Source organism: Nansenia antarctica, assembly GCF_963989245.1.
Source record: "Nansenia antarctica genome assembly, chromosome: 3".
NCBI lineage: Eukaryota > Metazoa > Chordata > Actinopteri > Argentiniformes > Microstomatidae > Nansenia > Nansenia antarctica.
Window position 1 is genome coordinate 45,285,569 of NC_137688.1, and position 19,086 is coordinate 45,304,654.

General features: G+C 44.2%; 1 protein-coding gene across 1 annotated transcript; it reads left to right on the forward strand.

Moving 5' to 3' along the window:
• The first annotated feature begins 970 nt into the window (after nucleotides 1-970).
• kpnb3 (karyopherin (importin) beta 3) lies at nucleotides 971-14,694 on the forward strand. Its single transcript, XM_080525856.1, has 26 exons — nucleotides 971-1,070; nucleotides 2,809-2,889; nucleotides 3,947-4,139; nucleotides 4,276-4,378; nucleotides 4,751-4,847; nucleotides 5,240-5,344; nucleotides 5,618-5,740; nucleotides 6,251-6,371; nucleotides 6,495-6,582; nucleotides 6,722-6,828; nucleotides 7,020-7,144; nucleotides 7,254-7,343; nucleotides 7,681-7,854; nucleotides 8,057-8,275; nucleotides 8,409-8,492; nucleotides 8,573-8,705; nucleotides 8,943-9,064; nucleotides 9,333-9,429; nucleotides 9,716-9,888; nucleotides 10,016-10,127; nucleotides 10,236-10,291; nucleotides 10,516-10,638; nucleotides 12,397-12,616; nucleotides 12,861-13,089; nucleotides 13,193-13,334; nucleotides 13,519-14,694. Exons 1-26 carry the CDS (start codon nucleotides 993-995, stop codon nucleotides 13,603-13,605), a joined length of 3,282 nt encoding a protein of 1,093 aa, XP_080381982.1. The 5' UTR covers nucleotides 971-992; the 3' UTR covers nucleotides 13,606-14,694.
• Nucleotides 14,695-19,086: the final 4,392 nt, after the last annotated feature.

The window sequence follows — 19,086 nt, forward strand, 5'->3', positions numbered from 1 at the left end:
AGCACATTATACGGTTGCCTCCATAGTCTGGCTTTATTTTGTGTTGTCATAGGAAACTTCCTAACTTGATGTAAAGGCCAACAGCTCTACCGGGTCTAAATAGAAAAAGTAGCATAATAGCTACTGTTGTTCTCATGGAATCAAATAAATCAGTGTATGTTTGTGTTGTTGCCCACTCTGGCAGTGTGACCCCAGCCTACAGCCTCGCCACCACCAATAATTTAGAATAGATATAGGAAACTTAAATATAGGATTAGACCCACTGTTTTATTGGGAATGAAAGATAGAAGACTAGTCACACCTACTGCAATGAAATCTACTTTATTTAACATGCCATGATTTTATTGCTTCAATGTTAGTTTTTGGTGTAGGACTCGGAGACTTTGTTAACAGATGACAGGGCTAATAGGACTATTCCCCAAATATATATATATATATATATATATATATATATATATATATATATATATATATGTATACTAGTAATGCTGCTTTCGTGGAGTGTTGCTCAATATGACATAAGAGGCGAACAGATGGTCGGTTACATCAATCAATTAAAGCACTTTGAGCTCAATGTTTAGAGGAAAAGTGCTATAAAAATAAAGGTTATTATTATTATCAATTGTGGGGTGCGTGTGGCGGCCACTCTGCTTACACTCCCGCGCTTTCGCAATATTTTGTAATGACATCATCGGTACAGCTCCGCTTTCCACCCATTTTACTCCACGCGCCGGCGCGCCGCAGTCCTCTGTCCAATAAGAACGGCGCATTCACCATTAGCCTTTTATCTCAGCCAATGTTTGGTGCGTCATTTTGTGTGCCAATCGGGTACGTTTATCCCTGTAGATTCGACCAATCGACGGAAGGTTGAGTTAATAATACAGGCCAATCAAGGCCTTTTGCTTATTGTGTCCCGTGCGAGGGGTCGGATGGTCTGCCGGTTCACTTTTCCGCCTTCCCTCTTGGCTGATTTCTTTTTGGATCCCACTGCAATGGCGGAGCAGCAGCAATTCTACCTCTTGCTGGGCAACCTGATGAGCCCTGACAACAACGTCAGAAAACAGTCAGAGGTAAGTTCACAAATGCTGTCGAATACGATGGCGCTGAAGTTAATACCACTTGGTATCTGTTACTATCAGACTGAGCTAGCTAGGTAACGCAGACGAGCTAAGCCCAGCCCACGTGTGGAGCCGGAGTGGACGGTGGACTGCGGCTAAGCTAGTTACTTAGCTAAATAGCATTCGAGAAATGGCTAAATTTCGATTAGTGAAGACTGCTTTGTGGTTAGTCCGAAAGTTAGTTGGCTAGCTAACCCGTCAGCTAGTTAGCTACACAAGCTAGCCAACTAAAGGCCGCGTCTAAGCTTGCGACATCATTGCTTGTGCGCCGTTCAATTGATTAGCAGTATCGTCACGTTGGCCACCTCGGCGAGTGCGTTCACCAGCTGTATAACAAAGGTGTTGAAGTTATATGGAGTCCTCCCAAGACAATCTGTTGTTGCACTGGCTGAAATGAAATTGAAACTGTCTCAATCGTTTTTGCAGAGCTACAGGCACTAGAAGCGGCCCACAACTACTCAAGACGTGTAGCCAGGCTGCAGGCTAACCATGTAGCGAACAGTCATCTTACAGACTGTCACTTGTTGTTTGCGAAATTGCAATGTTCCAACCATACTCGAGAGCACGCGTGGAAGCATGCATGTAATCCCACACAGCTAATTGTACAGCAAAATCGCTAATCTTCATGGGTGACCGTCCGGGTGACACTTTCACTGACACTGGATGGAACAGTCCGAGGGGGATTTGTCTAGCTGGCTAATTCTCTTTCCCCCCCCCACTGATTACACGTATCCGTGCGAAAGCCCAGCTAGGAATCCGTACAGCATTGTTTTTGAACGCCTCTCCATCAGGACCCTGACATCAGATGCGGGTGTTAAATCTTATCACACTCATCCCCCACCGGTGGTCAGCACTTTCCTTTCTAAAAGACAATGAGTGTCTGCCGGCGATGAATAGGCTCATCGGAATTCTTTAGTCACGCACTGGCTGACATGATGTCCAGGGACTTTCCTACTGCCTAGGCAGGAATTTGAAATCCTCACACAAGGGAACCAGCTATCTACGTTTATAGACTAAGGATTTAGGCCGTTTTAGACATTCTGGTGTTCAGGGTGTGTCATACTGCCAGATGTACATATCTAGATAATTTAATTAATAATTCATAGCATTTCTGACTTGGCATTTAGTAAATCCAACCATGCCAGCTGTAGTGAAATACAACTTGTGTTGTGCATATTTTCAGGGTGTGTTTTGGCTGTCTAATCTGTTAAGAAAGAATTCAGAGAATGTAGTATGATGCCTCTAGATGCTGCCTCTAAACCAATCCCTTGAGAGGTTTGAATTAGCAATTATTTTGTATAATGATGGAATGCTGTGTTGAGCCCTGAAGTAGACAGTAACATTTAACTCACTGGTAGGATATGAGACATGTCTCACTGTGAACATGTGGCTCCAGCCTCCACCCTGGGATTCCTCAGGCTTCAGCTGGAGAAACCCCACGTCGTCACAAAGTGTTCGGCCCACACATTCCTTGAATAGCTTAGAGGACCAGTCATGTGTTTCAGCCAACTATTGCATGATGCTCAACTTGAATCATGTATCATGATGAAGACAAGCATTTGCTTGTGTTCACTTTGGGTAAAGGTTGATTTGTCTTTCTCACACACACACCTCCAGCGATCTGTCATGCTGCTTTGGGAAAAGTGTGGGAAATGTTTCCTTTTAAATGACACCATTCATTCCCTTGCAGGAGGCATATGACACCATCCCAGGTCCGACCAAGATCACATTTTTGCTGCAGGCCATCAGAGATGCATCTGCCGTTGAGGAGGTATGGAAGCTCTCAAATACAAGCCCCATGTCTTCACAGAGAATTCATGAATGCTCAGAACAGATTTTCAATGGAAATGAGTCAAGTTTATGAAGTTTCACTTTTGCTAATTACTTTGCCCTCAGTGTAACAGGTAATTTTGTGGAATATGTCACAATGCATTTGGCAGAAATCAGAGGGTTTCAAATGGGAAAACTGAAATGCCCGTTCATATTGGATACAGGCTCATGTAGCACCACCACTGTTTCAAAATATGTCTTGCCTTACTTACTGAATTTAACCATTAAAGATATTTTGGGGGGCTGTTAGTGGCTTGGTTTCACTTGTGCTCAGTATTGGAGACGAGCGATTGTTCTTTAGGATGTTAAGAATGTCCTAGTCATTATGACGACTCAACGTCCCATGGTTCTGTAAGTAATGAAGCACCTGCATATCCCTGATCTTATTTTTACAAGAGGACTAGCATGCTTAACATATATGTAAAATTATCACAGACATACCTGGCTTGGCACATCCTAGAGCACTTGTCACCTCCAGACTTTGACAGTAATGTTTGCATGACTCATGCTCTTGACATTTTGGCAGGTTGTGTTCATCCAGCATCCGCTGGCCCTCTCAATGGCCCCCTCCTCGTGGCTGATATTTTTAGCCATGAAAGGGGAGCAGGGCACTCAACCCAAAGAGAGGGCATACCTCTGCCAAATTGGAATGTTTTGATTTGTTTAAACACCCATCTTTTTGCCTCTGAATGAATGTGGTTCTGGTCACCAGAACCTGGTCTCATGTCAAACTCAAGTCTCACTCAGGCCACAATATTCACTTTGAGAAATGAGAGAATTAGGAAGTTGATTAAACATTTTACTGTGAATGAAGATTTATATATGTAATCTATATTAATTTAATCTGACAGGACCTGCAGGTTATGGCCTGTGTGGGAAAGGGAGGGCCAAACAAAGGTGTAGCTATTATGCAGTGAAATAGATGCAGTCTCATAATGCTAAATATCTTTGGAGATTACGAAGATGATAACAGTGAAATGTGTCCCCCCCTCACCCAGGTTAAGCAGATGGCTGCTGTGCTGTTGCGGCGGCTGCTGTCATCCTCCTTTGAGGAGATTTACCCCGGCCTGACGTTGGACATGCAGACAGTCATCAAGACAGAGCTGCTGACCAGCATCCAGTCTGAGACCTCGCCTAATATCCGCAAGAAGGTCTGCGACATTGCTGCAGAGCTCTCTCGCAACCTCATTGGTGAGTGCCACGTGTCTCGAGTACGGTCAAAGATTTAACTGTTGGTCACTTTTTCACTACTTGGCTTTAGTTTAATCTCAAAACTCTGATTTTGGTATACTGGACTGAGTCGTTTGTATCAATGCTTCACTGTTAGATGATGATGGAAACAACCAGTGGCCAGAGTTGCTGAAGTTCCTGTTTGACTCTGTCAACTCGGACAACGTGGGCCTGCGAGAGGCTGCCCTACACATATTCTGGTGAGAAACACTCAACCCCCCGATCCCCTCTAAGCAGACTTGGACTCGGGGCAGCTGTGGCTCAGGAGGTAGAGCCGGTATCTAATGATCGCAAGGTCGCCGGTTTGAACCCTAGCTGGCCACGTGTCGGTCTCTTTGAGCAAGGCACCGAACCCCTACTTGCTCCAGGGTCGCCATCTATGGCCCTTGCCTAGAGCATAAAATTCCAAATTTAAACAATTGACTGACAAGTTGATTGCATGGCAATACAACTATTATTATTATTATTATACTTAACATTCCTTTTCCCGTGTTGAACTGTAGAAGTACAGGCTTTGTTTGTCACAACTGAACATGACGTAAAACTTGTATTGTGATTCTTGTCCTGTCCAGGAACTTCCCAGGGATCTTTGGCAACCAGCAGCAACATTACATGGATGTGATCAAGCGCATGCTGGTGCAGTGCATGCAGGACCAGGAGAACCCACAGGTGAGGGCCTCGGCCATGACAGACATGTTCGGCAGTCGAAACACTTCACCATTCCTTCCTTCCCACACAAATGATTTGTAAATGCTAACAAGCTTTGAATATTAGCTTTACATAGCTTGCATATTTGCAGTTTAAAAAGTAGCACTTTAGAAATAAAAGCCTGACTGTAGCCTACATTTTATCATTTTAATTTAGCCCAACTTTCTGCTTAGCCCAACCACTAAAGAAGGCCTCCATGAAGGGGGTGCTTTGAGCAAATATATTCTGACGTATTTTAAAGATTGTGTTGGCACCCAATGCATATGGATGTCCGGTAATGTCTCAAATGTTGGGTAATTGAACTGCATTTCTTACTCATCCTGCACCCCGTTCATATCCCTGTCATCCTCCAGATCCGCACCTTGGCGGCCCGCGCAGCAGCCTCCTTCGTGCTGTCCAATGAGGGCAACACAGCCCTGCTGAAGCACTTCTCTGACCTGCTGCCCGGCATTCTGCAGGTGAGGGAGTAGCCCTGTAAATCATGAAGAGGTGTCCTGTTGATACCCTTACCGTATATGACCTAATGTGTAATTGAAGCACTTGGATCAAAACTGCGTGTAGGGTATGGATTGGTGTCGGAGCGCATGCTTCAACCAATCCTATGATTTCAAAGCCATGCGGGGGAAGTATACAAATGGGATGTAGAATATCACTTAAGATGGTGTCTTTAATATTGGCTTAACCAGATGTCCCCCTTACGGTGGTGTAACTGTCTGTGAATGTGTCTGCAGGCTGTGAACGAGTCGTGCTACCAGGCAGATGACTCTGTGCTGAAGTCACTGGTGGAGATTGCCGACACGGCGCCCAAGTACCTGCGCCCCAACCTGGAGGCCACTCTGCAGCTCAGCCTGAAGGTGAGAGGAGCTACTACCCCAGGGCCCACGTGGTTTACCTATCTGCTTAATGACATACTCTTGGTCTGTTTTGTGCTCAAGTCAAACCCTGTAGGCTGTTGTCATGATTCATTGACATGGCCAAAGGGCGTGTTGAGATATTTTGAATAACATGAGCGTTTTGACACTGAAAGGGAGTCGGGGCGGGCAGATGCTTAGGTCTATGTCTGCTGTATCTAAATTCAACCATTGCCAAACCCAAATTGTACTGGCAGTATGAGAAAACATTGATGGTACCTACTTCAACAGGCCTGGCGGGTATTCCATCAACGTCGCTAAAGGACAATCCAGGCTTATTTTGATCAATCTTGAGATTTCTATAACAAATCCAGCCTTATTTATAAGTCTTATGAGACAGCTCAAATTAAGCCTGGATTTTCCTTTAGCAACGTTGATGGAATACCCCTCTGTACGTAGAAACGTCTTGCACTTGCCTTAATTTCCTCTGTTTGTGTTTTTTGTCTACCTCAGCTCTGCGCAGACACCAACCTGACCAATATGCAGAGACAGCTGGCCCTGGAGGTGATTGTGACGCTGTCAGAGACCGCGGCTGCCATGCTGAGAAAACACACCGCCATCGTGGCTCAGAGCGGTCAGTTGTGGCTCCTCTCTGGCACCTACTTTCCCAGACTCACTCATCTGGAGTAAACCTAGAGAATATAGACTGTCCAATGTGCTGATGCCATCTTTCTGTGTTTGCCTCGTGCTTGTGCAGTTCCTCAGATGCTGGCCATGATGGTGGATCTGGAGGAGGATGAGGAGTGGGCCATGGCTGACGAGCTGGAGGATGATGACTTTGACAGGTATGTCTAACATCGTCCACAGGAAAGCTGTTATACTGACAAGACACAATCTGACCCCTGATACCCAGTCATTGATGAATGACACAATGTGGCCCACATCAAGTAATGGTCCTTTTTTCGTGCTTATTTTCTTTCACAGTAATGCAGTTGCGGGAGAGAGTGCCCTGGACCGAATTGCCTGTGGGCTGGGTGGCAAAATTATGCTCCCCATGATCAAACAACACATCATGCAGATGCTGCAGAACCGTGAGTGGACACACCCAAAATGCATACTGTATGATACAGTGCACACCAAACATTCATGACAAACAGGACAAGACTCATTCAGGATGCCTGAAAACAACTCCGCACATCATGTTTTACATCTCCCATGTGTGTTTTGTTATGTGACGTGGCCTTTTGGACTCCATGCAACTCTTGTGTTGGTGTGTCCACAGCTGACTGGAAGTACCGCCACGCTGGCCTTATGGCTCTGTCTGCCATCGGGGAGGGCTGCCACCAGCAGATGGAGGCCATTCTTAACGAGATTGTCAGCTTCGTCTTGCTCTTCTGTCAGGACCCAGTGAGTTGCACACGCCCGCCTCTTTGACCGACACTTAGAAAGTTTTTTTGTTTTCCCCACCATGTCATACGGTGGTGTTTGACCCCTCTTGCCACTTTTTTTTTCCCAGCATCCCAGAGTTCGCTATGCGGCATGCAACGCAATTGGACAGATGGCCACCGATTTTGCCCCCACCTTCCAAAAGAAATTCCACGATAAGGTATTGTACTATTGCCCTTTGCCACACCAACGTACCATACCCATTCATTATTCATCACCAGCTCTATGCAATTTCACTCCAGAAGTCAAATACTTGAGCTGTGCTTGATTTTGAGTTTGCCTGTTGTACAATTCCCATATTCCTGAAATCAGGTCCAACATAAATTGCTTTACATTAAAGTATATGACGCTGCTCTGATGTCCATTGATTTTTATTCAGTCAATTTCTTTACAAGAGATGGTGAAACTGAGCGTACGCCATTTTATGTTCTGAATTCCTCCTATCAGCCTAGAGTACCTCATATGTTGAGTCTTGGTTTGTGTGCTCCACCATGCAGGTCATCTCGGCCCTGCTGCTGACCATGGAGGACCAGACTAACCCACGGGTTCAGGCCCATGCTGCCGCTGCCCTCATCAACTTCACAGAGGACTGCCCCAAGTCTCTGCTCATCCCCTACCTGGACAGCCTGGTCCAACACCTACATGTCATCATGGTGGCCAAGCTACAGGAGGTGTGTTATGCGTGTTAAGACCTGGGTTACACTTATGCCAAATACCAGAAAAATAACCACAGTATTCCAGATTTGAGTGTGGTGTTTTCATACATATGCCGGGCAAGTATTTGAAAGTATGGGATGTTTATTGATTTCGCCCAGGTCTGGTGCTAGTGTGTTGAGGTAAGTAGTGCTAATGCTCCTCTTCATCTGTCCCCAGCTGATCCAGAAGGGCACCAAGCTGGTGCTAGAGCAGGTGGTGACCTCTATTGCGTCGGTGGCCGACACGGCGGAAGAGAAGTTTGTGCCCTACTACGACCTGTTCATGCCCTCGCTCAAACACATCGTGGAGAACGCCGTGCAGAAGGAGCTGCGGCTGCTCCGGGGGAAGACCATCGAGTGCATCAGTCTCATCGGCCTGGCTGTGGGCAAGGAGAAGGTACACATCCATACATATATACACACACACGCACACACACAAAGGTACTCACACAAGACTGCAGATCTACGTTGTCCATTTTGTATGCATCAATGGATGAGACGCTGACATCGGTGTTCTTCCGCTTTCTCAGTTCATGCCTGATGCCTCAGCTGTGATGCAGCTGCTCCTGAAGACCCAGACAGACTTCAACGACCTGGAGGACGATGACCCACAGGTAAGAAAGAGGTTTGACTTGTGTGTCTGTCTCATTCAATGCATTAATGAATAGTAAACCTCACCGTGTGTGTATTGTAGATTTCCTACATGATCTCGGCCTGGGCCAGGATGTGTAAGATCCTGGGCAAAGAGTTCCAGCAGTACCTCCCTGTGGTCATGGGTCCACTCATGAAGACCGCCTCCATCAAGCCAGAGGTCGCACTCCTGGACAGTAAGTACTGCTAGAACCCAGGGCCTCATTCACGCCTGAATGTTGCAGGTAGAAGTGTCCCTAATAGAGCTGACAGGATTCCTTACAAGTGTGCTTAAACCCCCATCAAATTGTAAACCTTACTAGTTCCAGTAGCTAACAAAAGAAGCTTTCCTGTAGCTGAATAAGGCGGATGATGTTGTCCACTCCTCACGGCATGTGGATAATCCCCTGTTGTCTGTGCTTGTTGCTCTCCAGCCCAGGATATGGAGAACATGTCAGAGGACGACGGCTGGGAGTTTGTCAACTTGGGCGACCAGCAGAGCTTCGGCATCAAGACAGCCGGCCTAGAGGAGAAGGCCACTGCCTGTCAGATGCTGGTGAGACTGGCGCTGGGAGACAAGGCGGGCATAGGGCTAGCTCAAGTCACTGACCTCTCTGTTTGAAGTCTGCAGCATCTCTTCAGGAGGACTGAATTGGGGGCATTGAATTTCCTGTGATAATCCCCCCCCATTTGTGCTATTACTTAAAGAGTTTGACTTTTGAGCTTTGTTTTGCATTCTGAGGCTACTAAGCTACGATCTTGCATTTCAAGTTGAACAGGTCTCTGCGTTGCCTGAACGTGTTTTTGTTCTTTGTGTTCTCCAGGTGTGCTATGCCAAAGAGCTGAAGGAGGGTTTCGTGGAGTACACAGAGCAAGTGGTGAAGCTGATGGTGCCTCTGCTCAAGTTCTACTTCCATGATGATATCCTTTTGCGGAGCCGTTGATGTATTTCACTTTGAACGCTGTGTGGTACCTATAGGTGGGGTCTGTTACCGATGAGGATTAGTAGTTTCTTTCTTAAAAAAAGTTATACTAAACTTGCCTTTAACTCATCACTGAGTGGCTCAGTTGGTAGAGCATGGCGCTAACTCTTCGGTTGTGGATTTGATTCCCGTTGGGACCATATATACTGACTCACTGCAATGAAAGTATACGTACACACGGTCGTATGTCTGTTGGCTTACGCTATGGTCCTTGACTGCACCACGTGTCCGGGTGGCGGCAGCCGAGTCCATGCCACTGCTGCTGGAGTGTGCACGGGTGCGAGGCCCAGAGTACCTCACCCAGATGTGGCACTTCATGTGTGACGCCCTCATCAAGTCCATCGGCACAGAGCCAGACTCGGACGTCCTATCAGAAATCATGCATTCGTTCGCAAAAGTAAGCCCCCCCCCCCCCCTCCCCTGCGCAAGTAGGGACAATTTTTCACAATATAATGTGTTTAGCTTCTAAACCATGCTGAATATCAATCTTGTCTTTGTCTATGCTGACTATATTATGCTCCTAGTGCATTGAGCTTATGGGAGATGGCTGCCTGAACAACGAGCATTTTGAGGAGCTGGGAGGCATCCTGAAAGGGAAACTGGAGGAACACTTTAAGAACCAGGAGCTAAGACAGAGTAAGTGACTATGCATGTTACCCCAAGCTTGATTTGCTGTCCTGAAGTTGATATGGAATACCCATCCTTGTAAATCCTGACCATGGTACTTACTACCTTCTTCCTCAGCCAAGCGACAGGATGAAGACTACGACGAGCAGGTCGAGGAAACGTTACAAGATGAAGTAAGCCTTTCAGAACGTGTGCTTCTCGTGTCATTTCTTATTAATCAGTCTGTGCGTGATGTATTTAGATCCAACGCAGATTTGAAGTTTACAAGCTAAAGTCAGCCCTAGACTTGGGCAGTACTACATCAACATGTTTTGTTTTGTTTTCTAGCATGATTTGACTGGTTTGTCCCATCTCTGGCTGTGTTTCCTACCATGGTTGTCTTGTGTGTTTTCTGCAGGATGAAAACGATGTGTACATACTGACCAAAGTGTCAGATATTTTGCACTCTGTCTTCAGCAGTTACAAAGAGAAAGTGCTGCCGTGGTTTGAGCAGCTCCTACAGCTCATCGTCAATCTCATAGTAAGTATCAATATATATATATATAGGCCCAATATAATAATAATAATAACTTTATTTGTATAGCACTTTTCCTGCAAACAAGTGCTTTAATCATTACAGTGTTTCCTCCAGGATTTTTCACATTAGTGGCGGAGCGGTAATTTTTCTGCGCACTGGCGCTCAAAACAAAGACGTAATTTCAACAAAAACTGGAGGGTGGCAACAATTATTCTTTTTTTAATAGCAGTTAAGTCATTAAAGCCGAGCAGGTGATTTTATATAGAAGGTGCCAATATATATATATATATAATATACCAATATATCCTACAGCTGCAGCGGAACATGCTGAACGCGCATGACACACACACACACACACACAGAAGGATCATCAGCTCATCGAATATGAAGTACACGAGTAGAGTACACATGGAACCGGGAACGCGCATACAGCACTGAACAACATCCGTAGAATATAAACTTGTGACTGACAGTCACATACATACAATGAAAGATCATCAGCTCATCAATACGAAGTAGGCCTACATGAGAGTACACGCACAAAACCGGCTAACGTTACTCATTAACTGTTTACACAAGTAAAATCACAGTGACAGTCAGATGGAGCATTCGGTAAACAACAACAGCAAGGTAATGCTATCAGTTGAGTTAAAGAAACCCAACTCTTACCTTTGATGACACCAACATGAGCCCTGCTTACCCGTACCTCTGCCGTTCTGTTCGTGGTGATTTTAGGCAATAGATTATTTTTGCCCCGCGCATATTGCTATGAATAGTTCGAAGCTAGCGTTAGGTGCGAGAATGCTCGGTTAACCCATTAGCGGGAACATTATTTGTTTCACAAAATAGGCTGATTTAATTGACCATGAACATCAGAGACATACATTACGAATGTTCATTTTAAATACTCTATACTGAGCACTGGTATAAGAACATGAACCAGAGAACAGCAGTAAATGCAATAACCCACAGTCGTCGCTGATGTTGCGTTTTCGATTAGGATACGGGATTAAAGGGACCGGCGACGGGCGAAGAGAGAGAGGAAAGTGATTTTCTGAAATCCAAATGTCCCGCTAAATTCGGACCAATCACAAAACTGTTTTGAAAGCGCGTCGCCTCGCGCCTGTTGAGAGCGATTCAGTCTCGATTGCAGTGCGAACACAAACGGCGAGGTTAATTGTAACATATTGTAACTAACTACGCCCTAAATCGTAACGAAATGTAGGTCTGGAAGCGGCCTAAATCTAGCTTCAATCTGCTTTTTTTCTGTTCTCCGGTCATAATAACTCGCTGCCTTTCTGCGCAGCCTGAATCAAAGTGGACTGTCTGAATCAATTAGTGGCGGAGGAAATTCATTCGTGGCGGCCCGCCACGAATAAATGCATATAGAGGAAACACTGCATTATATAATCTTAATTTAATTATTTAGTCATTTAAAGGCAATATTAAAAAGAAGGTTTTTAGTCTTAACATATTTGCTGAGGTTGCATCCCTAATGTAAACTGGCAGTGCATTCCACAATTTGGGTGCATAAAATGAGAATGCAGCCTCACCAACTCTCTTCTTTTGTACATGTGGTACACAGAGAAAACCAGCGTCAGAAGACCTGAGAGCTCTATTGGGCAACAGACATCAAGCTATGCACTCACAGATACTGTATTTGTACCTCTCTCCCATTCTCACTTCAGAGGGAGGAACAATCTGAAGTTTCTAATGTTGGCTGACTTTGTACCTCTTGCTTCCTCCCCTGTGTGGTGACAGTGTCCAAACAGGCCCTGGGCAGACAGACAGTGGGGACTGTGCATCTTTGACGATGTGGTTGAGCATTGCAGCCCCTCCTCCTTCAAATACGCCGAGGTCTTCCTCCAGCCCATGCTCCAGTCCCTGTGTGACACCAGCCCGGAGGTGCGACAGGCTGCAGCCTATGGTGTTGGTGTCATGGCCCAGTACGGAGGAGAAAACTATAGACCCTTCTGCACAGGTACTGCAGACATTTGACATTTTCAATGTACCATGAGCGCTGTCACCATGATGTGGGCCCACTCATTTGGTTAACGTCCACTATGTAAAGTAGGAGTCATTGTGCTAGCAGTTAAGTTCTGATGCAGTCCGTTAATAAAGAACTTTACAACAAGCTAGTGACAAATGTGATTGTATTGCATCGCTAGTGTCAAAGCGTGTCCTTCTAGATGTATGTGCTTCTCACTGCTGCCACCTCTTTCCAGAGGCCATCCCTCTCCTGGTCGGTGTAATCCAGGCAGCAGATGCCAGGGTCAAGGAGAACGTCAATGCCACAGAGAACTGCATCTCTGCCGTGGGTAAGGTCATGAGGTACAGACCTGAGTGTGCCAACGTCACTGAAATCCTGCCCCACTGGCTGTCCTGGCTGCCCCTCAACGAAGACAAAGAGGAAGCCGTTCACACCTTTGACTTCCTATGTGACCTTATCGAAAGGTAGATAATGCACTACATATTCAATGGAGAACTTTGAACTTTAGACACCCCATTGAAATCACTAGTAGAGTAATAAAAATGTTGTCTTCCCTGCTCCCAACAGCAACAATCCTATTGTCCTCGGACCAGACAACTCAAATCTTCCCAAGATATTCCTAATCATTGCCGATGGGGTTGCCAACGAGTCTGTTAAAAGTGAGGACGCATGCAGCAAGCGGTTGGCAAACGTCATCCGTCAAGTACAGGTTAGCGACCATTTGTTTTTCAGTTGGAATGAAATTGAACCCATGTTCTATCAGTATTCAAACATTTTGGTCTGCACGTAATTAACTTAGAGGTTGATCTTAAGCACTATGGTGAATCGAGTTCATAACACTTGCATGGAAATGTCAGTCTGCAGTGTGGTAATGTCTATGTATTGGTCTCCAGGTCTCTGGAGGACTGTGGACGCAGTGTGTATCAACGCTGAATGAGACGCAGCAGAAGGCCATCCAGGACCTCCTCAACACCGCTTGAGCCGCCTTAAACCCCTTGAAAAGCAAGACCATGTATAAACATCTAGCTCCTGGATATCCTTCCCTAGATCACCACCCCCCCCTCCCCCTTCTCTTCCAGCTCTGATCTGTAGCGTGTGAGTGTATGGACTTCTCTGCAGCCTGGCCCTGGCTCCTCCCATCCTCCTCCAACCCCAGTCTCTCTCGCACTCTACTAACTGTAGGGACCAGGCTGGTTTTGTCTGTGAGCGCCAACACCCCTCCCCCTCAAAGCCACTACTGCGTCATCGCCCCCACGGAGCGGACCTTTCTCTTCTTCCTAGCGGAGTGTTAGCCTCACCGGCGCAAAGGGAATGAAAGTTTTAATCAAGTTCTCCATCTTGTTAACTGTTCATAATATTTGGTCTTGAAATTGACTTTTACCCCTTTCCATGGCAGTTTGACTTATGTAGTTGTGCTCTGTGGGAATCACACAATGTCTATGTTACCCAGTGTAAACTCATAGGACTGTCCGACTCTGTATGGCTAGGCGGAGACTCGACTGGACTGGAGCGGACTTTCAGGGGGTGGGAGTGTACACGGGGTGACCACTGCCTGCCTCCTATGAAGTCACGGTTATTTTTTTCGTCTTGGCTTTTTCTTCTTTTTCTGATGGATCCCCCAGTGGCTACCTGGAGGGGGGGGAAACTTCTGTATGCCATGGCTCACTGAATCTGTCTGAAGACTAACAGCATGTGTGTCAGTGGCTAACTCACTCTTTGAAATAAATCATAGTAAGAAATATCATTGTCTGTCTGGGAGATTTTACAACACCCAACAGGGTTTTCTCATGTCTATGTTCAGAATTGACAGACTATAGGTAAAGGAAATGTAGGTAGGTTTCTCGTAATGGTTTACATCCAATTAATACCAGGTCTGTTGGTTAGTATCATTCATAAGATGAGCAATATCTTCAGAGGCTCTTGGCCACAATGTGCTAGGTAATGGACATCTAGAAGGAGCATGGAATATAGAATTTTGTAAAACGTGTGCTACCATCCTCCGCTAATATTTGGTTTAGAACCTTTGCACCCCTGCAGGTAATTGATGGATTCCAACAATATCAACAATAAAATTCAGATTGAGAGAATTTTTAAGAATTGGTCTCGTCATTAATGCTTGGTCTCTAAATATCATTGTATGTGCACATGGTCTTCAATAGCGCTGACTGAATTTCTTTCACTATTTGACAACTTAGTCAGATGGTTCCTTACATTGAGTCTAGGGGCTAGTAGAAACTATAACGCATGGTTAAGAGTTGACTTAAACCTAACTTAAAAAACGTTTGTACCTGAATCACCCCCCATTAGTTGTTTGTGCTTGAGGTGACTAAAGTTGGCTGAATATACTAAGTGATCAGCCATCTTTGATCACTGAATTCAAGTTGTGTAGGCCTGCATAAAGGGCCATTAGCTACTTTCATTGGTCACAATCACTTGAAATGATATGAACTAATCTAGTTATGGGTTTCATATCCAACATGGAGATGAATAAACATCTGTCTAGCAAGGATAGGAATAGTTTATGAAAAGACAGTGTTATTGCTGCATAAGCCAATGTGCACTTTCTCTGTTGTAGCTGTGTTTTTTATTTAGATAAAATTGGGTACTTTGGTCAATTATATTTACATCAGCTACAGTTAACGGGTACATGGCAAATTCACTCAGCCATCATGTCTCCTGATAAGTGCACATTGGCTCAGTGCAAATCAAAGGGCATTGCTGTTAACCAATCCCTGCTGTTAACCAATCCCAATTCTGTTAACCAATCCCTGCTGTTAACCAATCCCAATTCAAATGTGTTCTCTTTACACGCTCGAGAGGTCTGCATTTCTCACTGCCATGCGATCAAATCTGTAAAGCAGAACAAAATACATTTAGTATGTGATTGAGCAGATCCTGGACAACCATCATGTATACAAATGAAAACATATTCATATTCCATGAAATGGGGATGTACATACATGATATTTGAAGTACATTTTTGATAAAAACACATTTTGGCTCTCTGTGTCTCTAAACCAGTGGTCTTCAACCAGGGGTCCGCAGAGGTACTGCAGGGGGTCCGCCAATGTTTGTCATAATAATTGACAATTATTCACCAAATTGACAATTGTTCACCAAAATAATTTGTGAGAATTAAAAAATATAACAAAAATTATATTGAGTAAAGTACAAGCATTAATAGGCAATAATACACTACTTTTGACAAAAACTATTTACAAAATAAATGATTCCCATGATGCAGAGTCTAACATAACGTTAGCTAAAAAAAAACACACACCTGTCTAGCAAGCTAAAATGGTGCAGTTCGGTCTTCGTTGTGAAATTAACGTTAATCAATAACGGTAAATTATATATTTTTTATCAATCATAAACACATATAGGCTAATAACCCAGCATATAAATAATAAGGTGGAATAAAAGGTGAATTAAGTCAATATAAAAGTTATTATAGGCCTTAAAATGTGACACATAAAATAAAATAAAATACATATGGGGGTCCCTGTTCTGTTTGTCTCGCGTCCAAGGGGTCCTTGGGCTGAAAAAGGTTGAAGACCCCTGCTCTAAACCATGGATCACCAACAGGCGGCCCGCGGGCCGAATGCGGCCCGCCAAAGCTTCCCATCGGGCCCGTGGAATATTTATAGTTTTTTAAATATTAATGAATTCAGACAATGTGAGGATGGAAATACCGTTTAGAACATATAGGGCGCGTTCGTAAATTCGTCGATGTGCACACTGGATTCAATGTCGTCATGGAACCAAGTAATTTGATTGGACTAGAGGCAGACAGCCCAAAATAAACTGGTTAGGCTTCTGCTAGGCCTCAACCCTAGGACACATCTAACCGCTGCTCATTTTTTGAGCCTTGATTGGCTACGAGTAGTTGACAGAGTGCAGCAGCTTGCACTGGGCCTGGTCTTCAAGATACGCTACACCACAAAGACACCCAAGTACCTGTCAACATACTTCCAAAAAGTGAACAACGTCCACACATACAACACCAGAGGAAGCTCCACGAACCACGTTCAACCGCGTTGCACCACAAACAAGGGGTTAAACTAGTTTGCAAACTATGCAGTAAAAATGTGGAACGCCCTTCCTATAATCTTAAAGGAGTGCAAAACACTGCCCACCTTCAAAACCACTCTCAAAAAACATTTACAGGAGGCTGCAATCCGTAACTGGACCCTCTAAATCAAAAATCAGATTAAAAGACCCGAACTACCCACTGTACATACTTTGTGTTTTGTCCCCCGCCCCCACCGGTGGTGTATGTCCCCACCTGTCCTACCCGCTGTACATACCTTATGTTTTGTTGTATTGTTCTTCCCATGATGGATGTATGTTTATCTTGTAGATAGTAATAGTTATTTGTCTGTATTATCTTGTAGATAGTACTAGTTTTTTTTTGTCTGTCTTACATGTAACGATGAATTGAGAATCAAGGACCCCAATTGAAATAAGCCAGTGGCTTTCTTGGGTTTTTATCCTGTTAGTTGACCTTGTATGTAATATGTACTTTCATGTACCTACTTCTGCAAATCTTCTAATAAAGTTTTCAATCAATCAATCAAAAGTCACGTGGACGTTCTGACTCTCTCATAGGGCTTTCACACCGGCAAAGAACCGTGCCGGTTCGCGTTCGCAAACCAAGTCTGGAACCGGCCGGCGCGTTCAGACCGAAGCTTGATATTGTTTTGGATCACTAATGATTAGATTTACATTAGATTACATTTTGTCTACTTCCTCCTTGCTGGTCTCTGCAGCCTAGAATAGGACACACCCTCTGACGACGTGACTGTTCTACGTTTTGGTTCGCGCTTGAGAACCACTATTTTTTGGTGCCCGCTGCGAACCAACTTTTCAGGTTCCGAACCAATTGAGCTTCGGTCTGAACGCGCCGGCCGGTTCCAGACTTGGTTCGCGAACGCGAACCGGCACGGTTCTTTGCCGGTGTGAAAGCCCTATCAGAGCGAATTTACGAACGCGGCCATAGCATATATAGTTCTTCCAAAGCAGGACGATTCAGACCTAACTCATTCACAAAGCTGCAACCTTGCATCTAAATAGCAGTAGCAAAGCTGAAACTAATTCCCGTTTTTTAAATGGAATGTGGCAGACGTAGCGCCTATTCGCATGCAAGAATGGGGGGACACTCATAGGGCTTTCACACCGGCAAAGAACCATGCCGGTTCGCGTTCGCAAACCTCCGAACGTTGGCGCTGTCTGGCGAACGATACACTGGTATGAACGATACACTGGTATGAATGCGGGCTCGTTCGCCAGACAGCGCCAACGTTCGGAGGTTTCCGAACGCGAACCGGCACAGTTCTTTGCCGGTGTGAAAGCCCCATCATAGATGGGTCATTTTTTTAACTTGTGAAAAATTAATTGTTGATTTATCTATATTTTAATGTTCTATTATATAAAGGACATATATAAAGGACAAGGCTTGCTGAAAAACATAGTGGTCGAGCTCAGGCACCTACATTTTATTTTATTTAGAATACCCTCTGTAGTTGAATAGGGCGAATGTCTGCAGAACAGAGTGGACACATACCAGGGTGGACACTAACAGGGTGGACATTTTGAGTTAAAGTTAGCCTTTAGCCTGCCTGTGTTAGCATAATGCCTAGAATGACCATGAATACTTGACGAGGAATCTAATTTGCACTAAATACTTTTTTTGAAATTATTACATTTGATTGATCTCCTCAATATTTAGGCATAACGTTGACACATTATGGTCAACCACATTAAACTCACTGGATAAAAACATAAAAATCAGATGGTAAAAGAGGTAGAAAATCACACAGCTTACCACATTTGAAATCCCCTCCACTGATGTGATGTCACCTCATGAGAGTGATGTGATTGAGAAATATGTTTTTCTTTTAAAAGGGACATTAACACAGGATAACAGGGGGGACAGTGATCGCAGGGACAAGCAATATTGTAAGCAAAACCTTAATTTTTTGTACAAAATAAAAAATAAATGGATAAAAACTATATTTGATTTCAATAGATATTGATCAGGAAAATGAAATAATAATAACATATTTGGAAATGTATATGTTTTTAATAGTTATTTTTGGGATTGAAGTTGAATGAACAACACTGGGGACATCCCAAATCCCATGCAAAATCCAATTTACATCTTTAACCAAAGCTTTTAAAATGTAGAAAACAACAACTTAGAAGCCCATATCATTGTATTCATAAAAAATAACAGTTGACTATACATGGAAAACCTAATGGAATTAGTATTTGTCCAAATTTAGACAAAATACAACATGATTTAGTGGGGACGGAAAAGGCACCGTATAAAAAAAATGACCCAGATTTCATTTAACATTTCGTGTTTTTTTTTCCACATGGTCTTGTTTAACATTTCGTGTTATAGCCTATTTTTTACATGCACATTATAGTGACTTAAATAACAACTAACTTCTCAGTCA

What these genes read in the sequence shown, in the direction of transcription:
- kpnb3 (XM_080525856.1), top strand. Translation starts at nt 993, where the DNA reads ATGGCGGAGCAGCAGCAATTCTACCTCTTGCTGGGCAACCTGATGAGC. An exon ending in ACGTCAGAAAACAGTCAGAG is followed by an intron (nt 1,071 to 2,808) that starts GTAAGTTCACAA and finishes ATTCCCTTGCAG; the next exon opens with GAGGCATATGACACCATCCC. An exon ending in CTATAGACCCTTCTGCACAG is followed by an intron (nt 12,617 to 12,860) that starts GTACTGCAGACA and finishes ACCTCTTTCCAG; the next exon opens with AGGCCATCCCTCTCCTGGTC.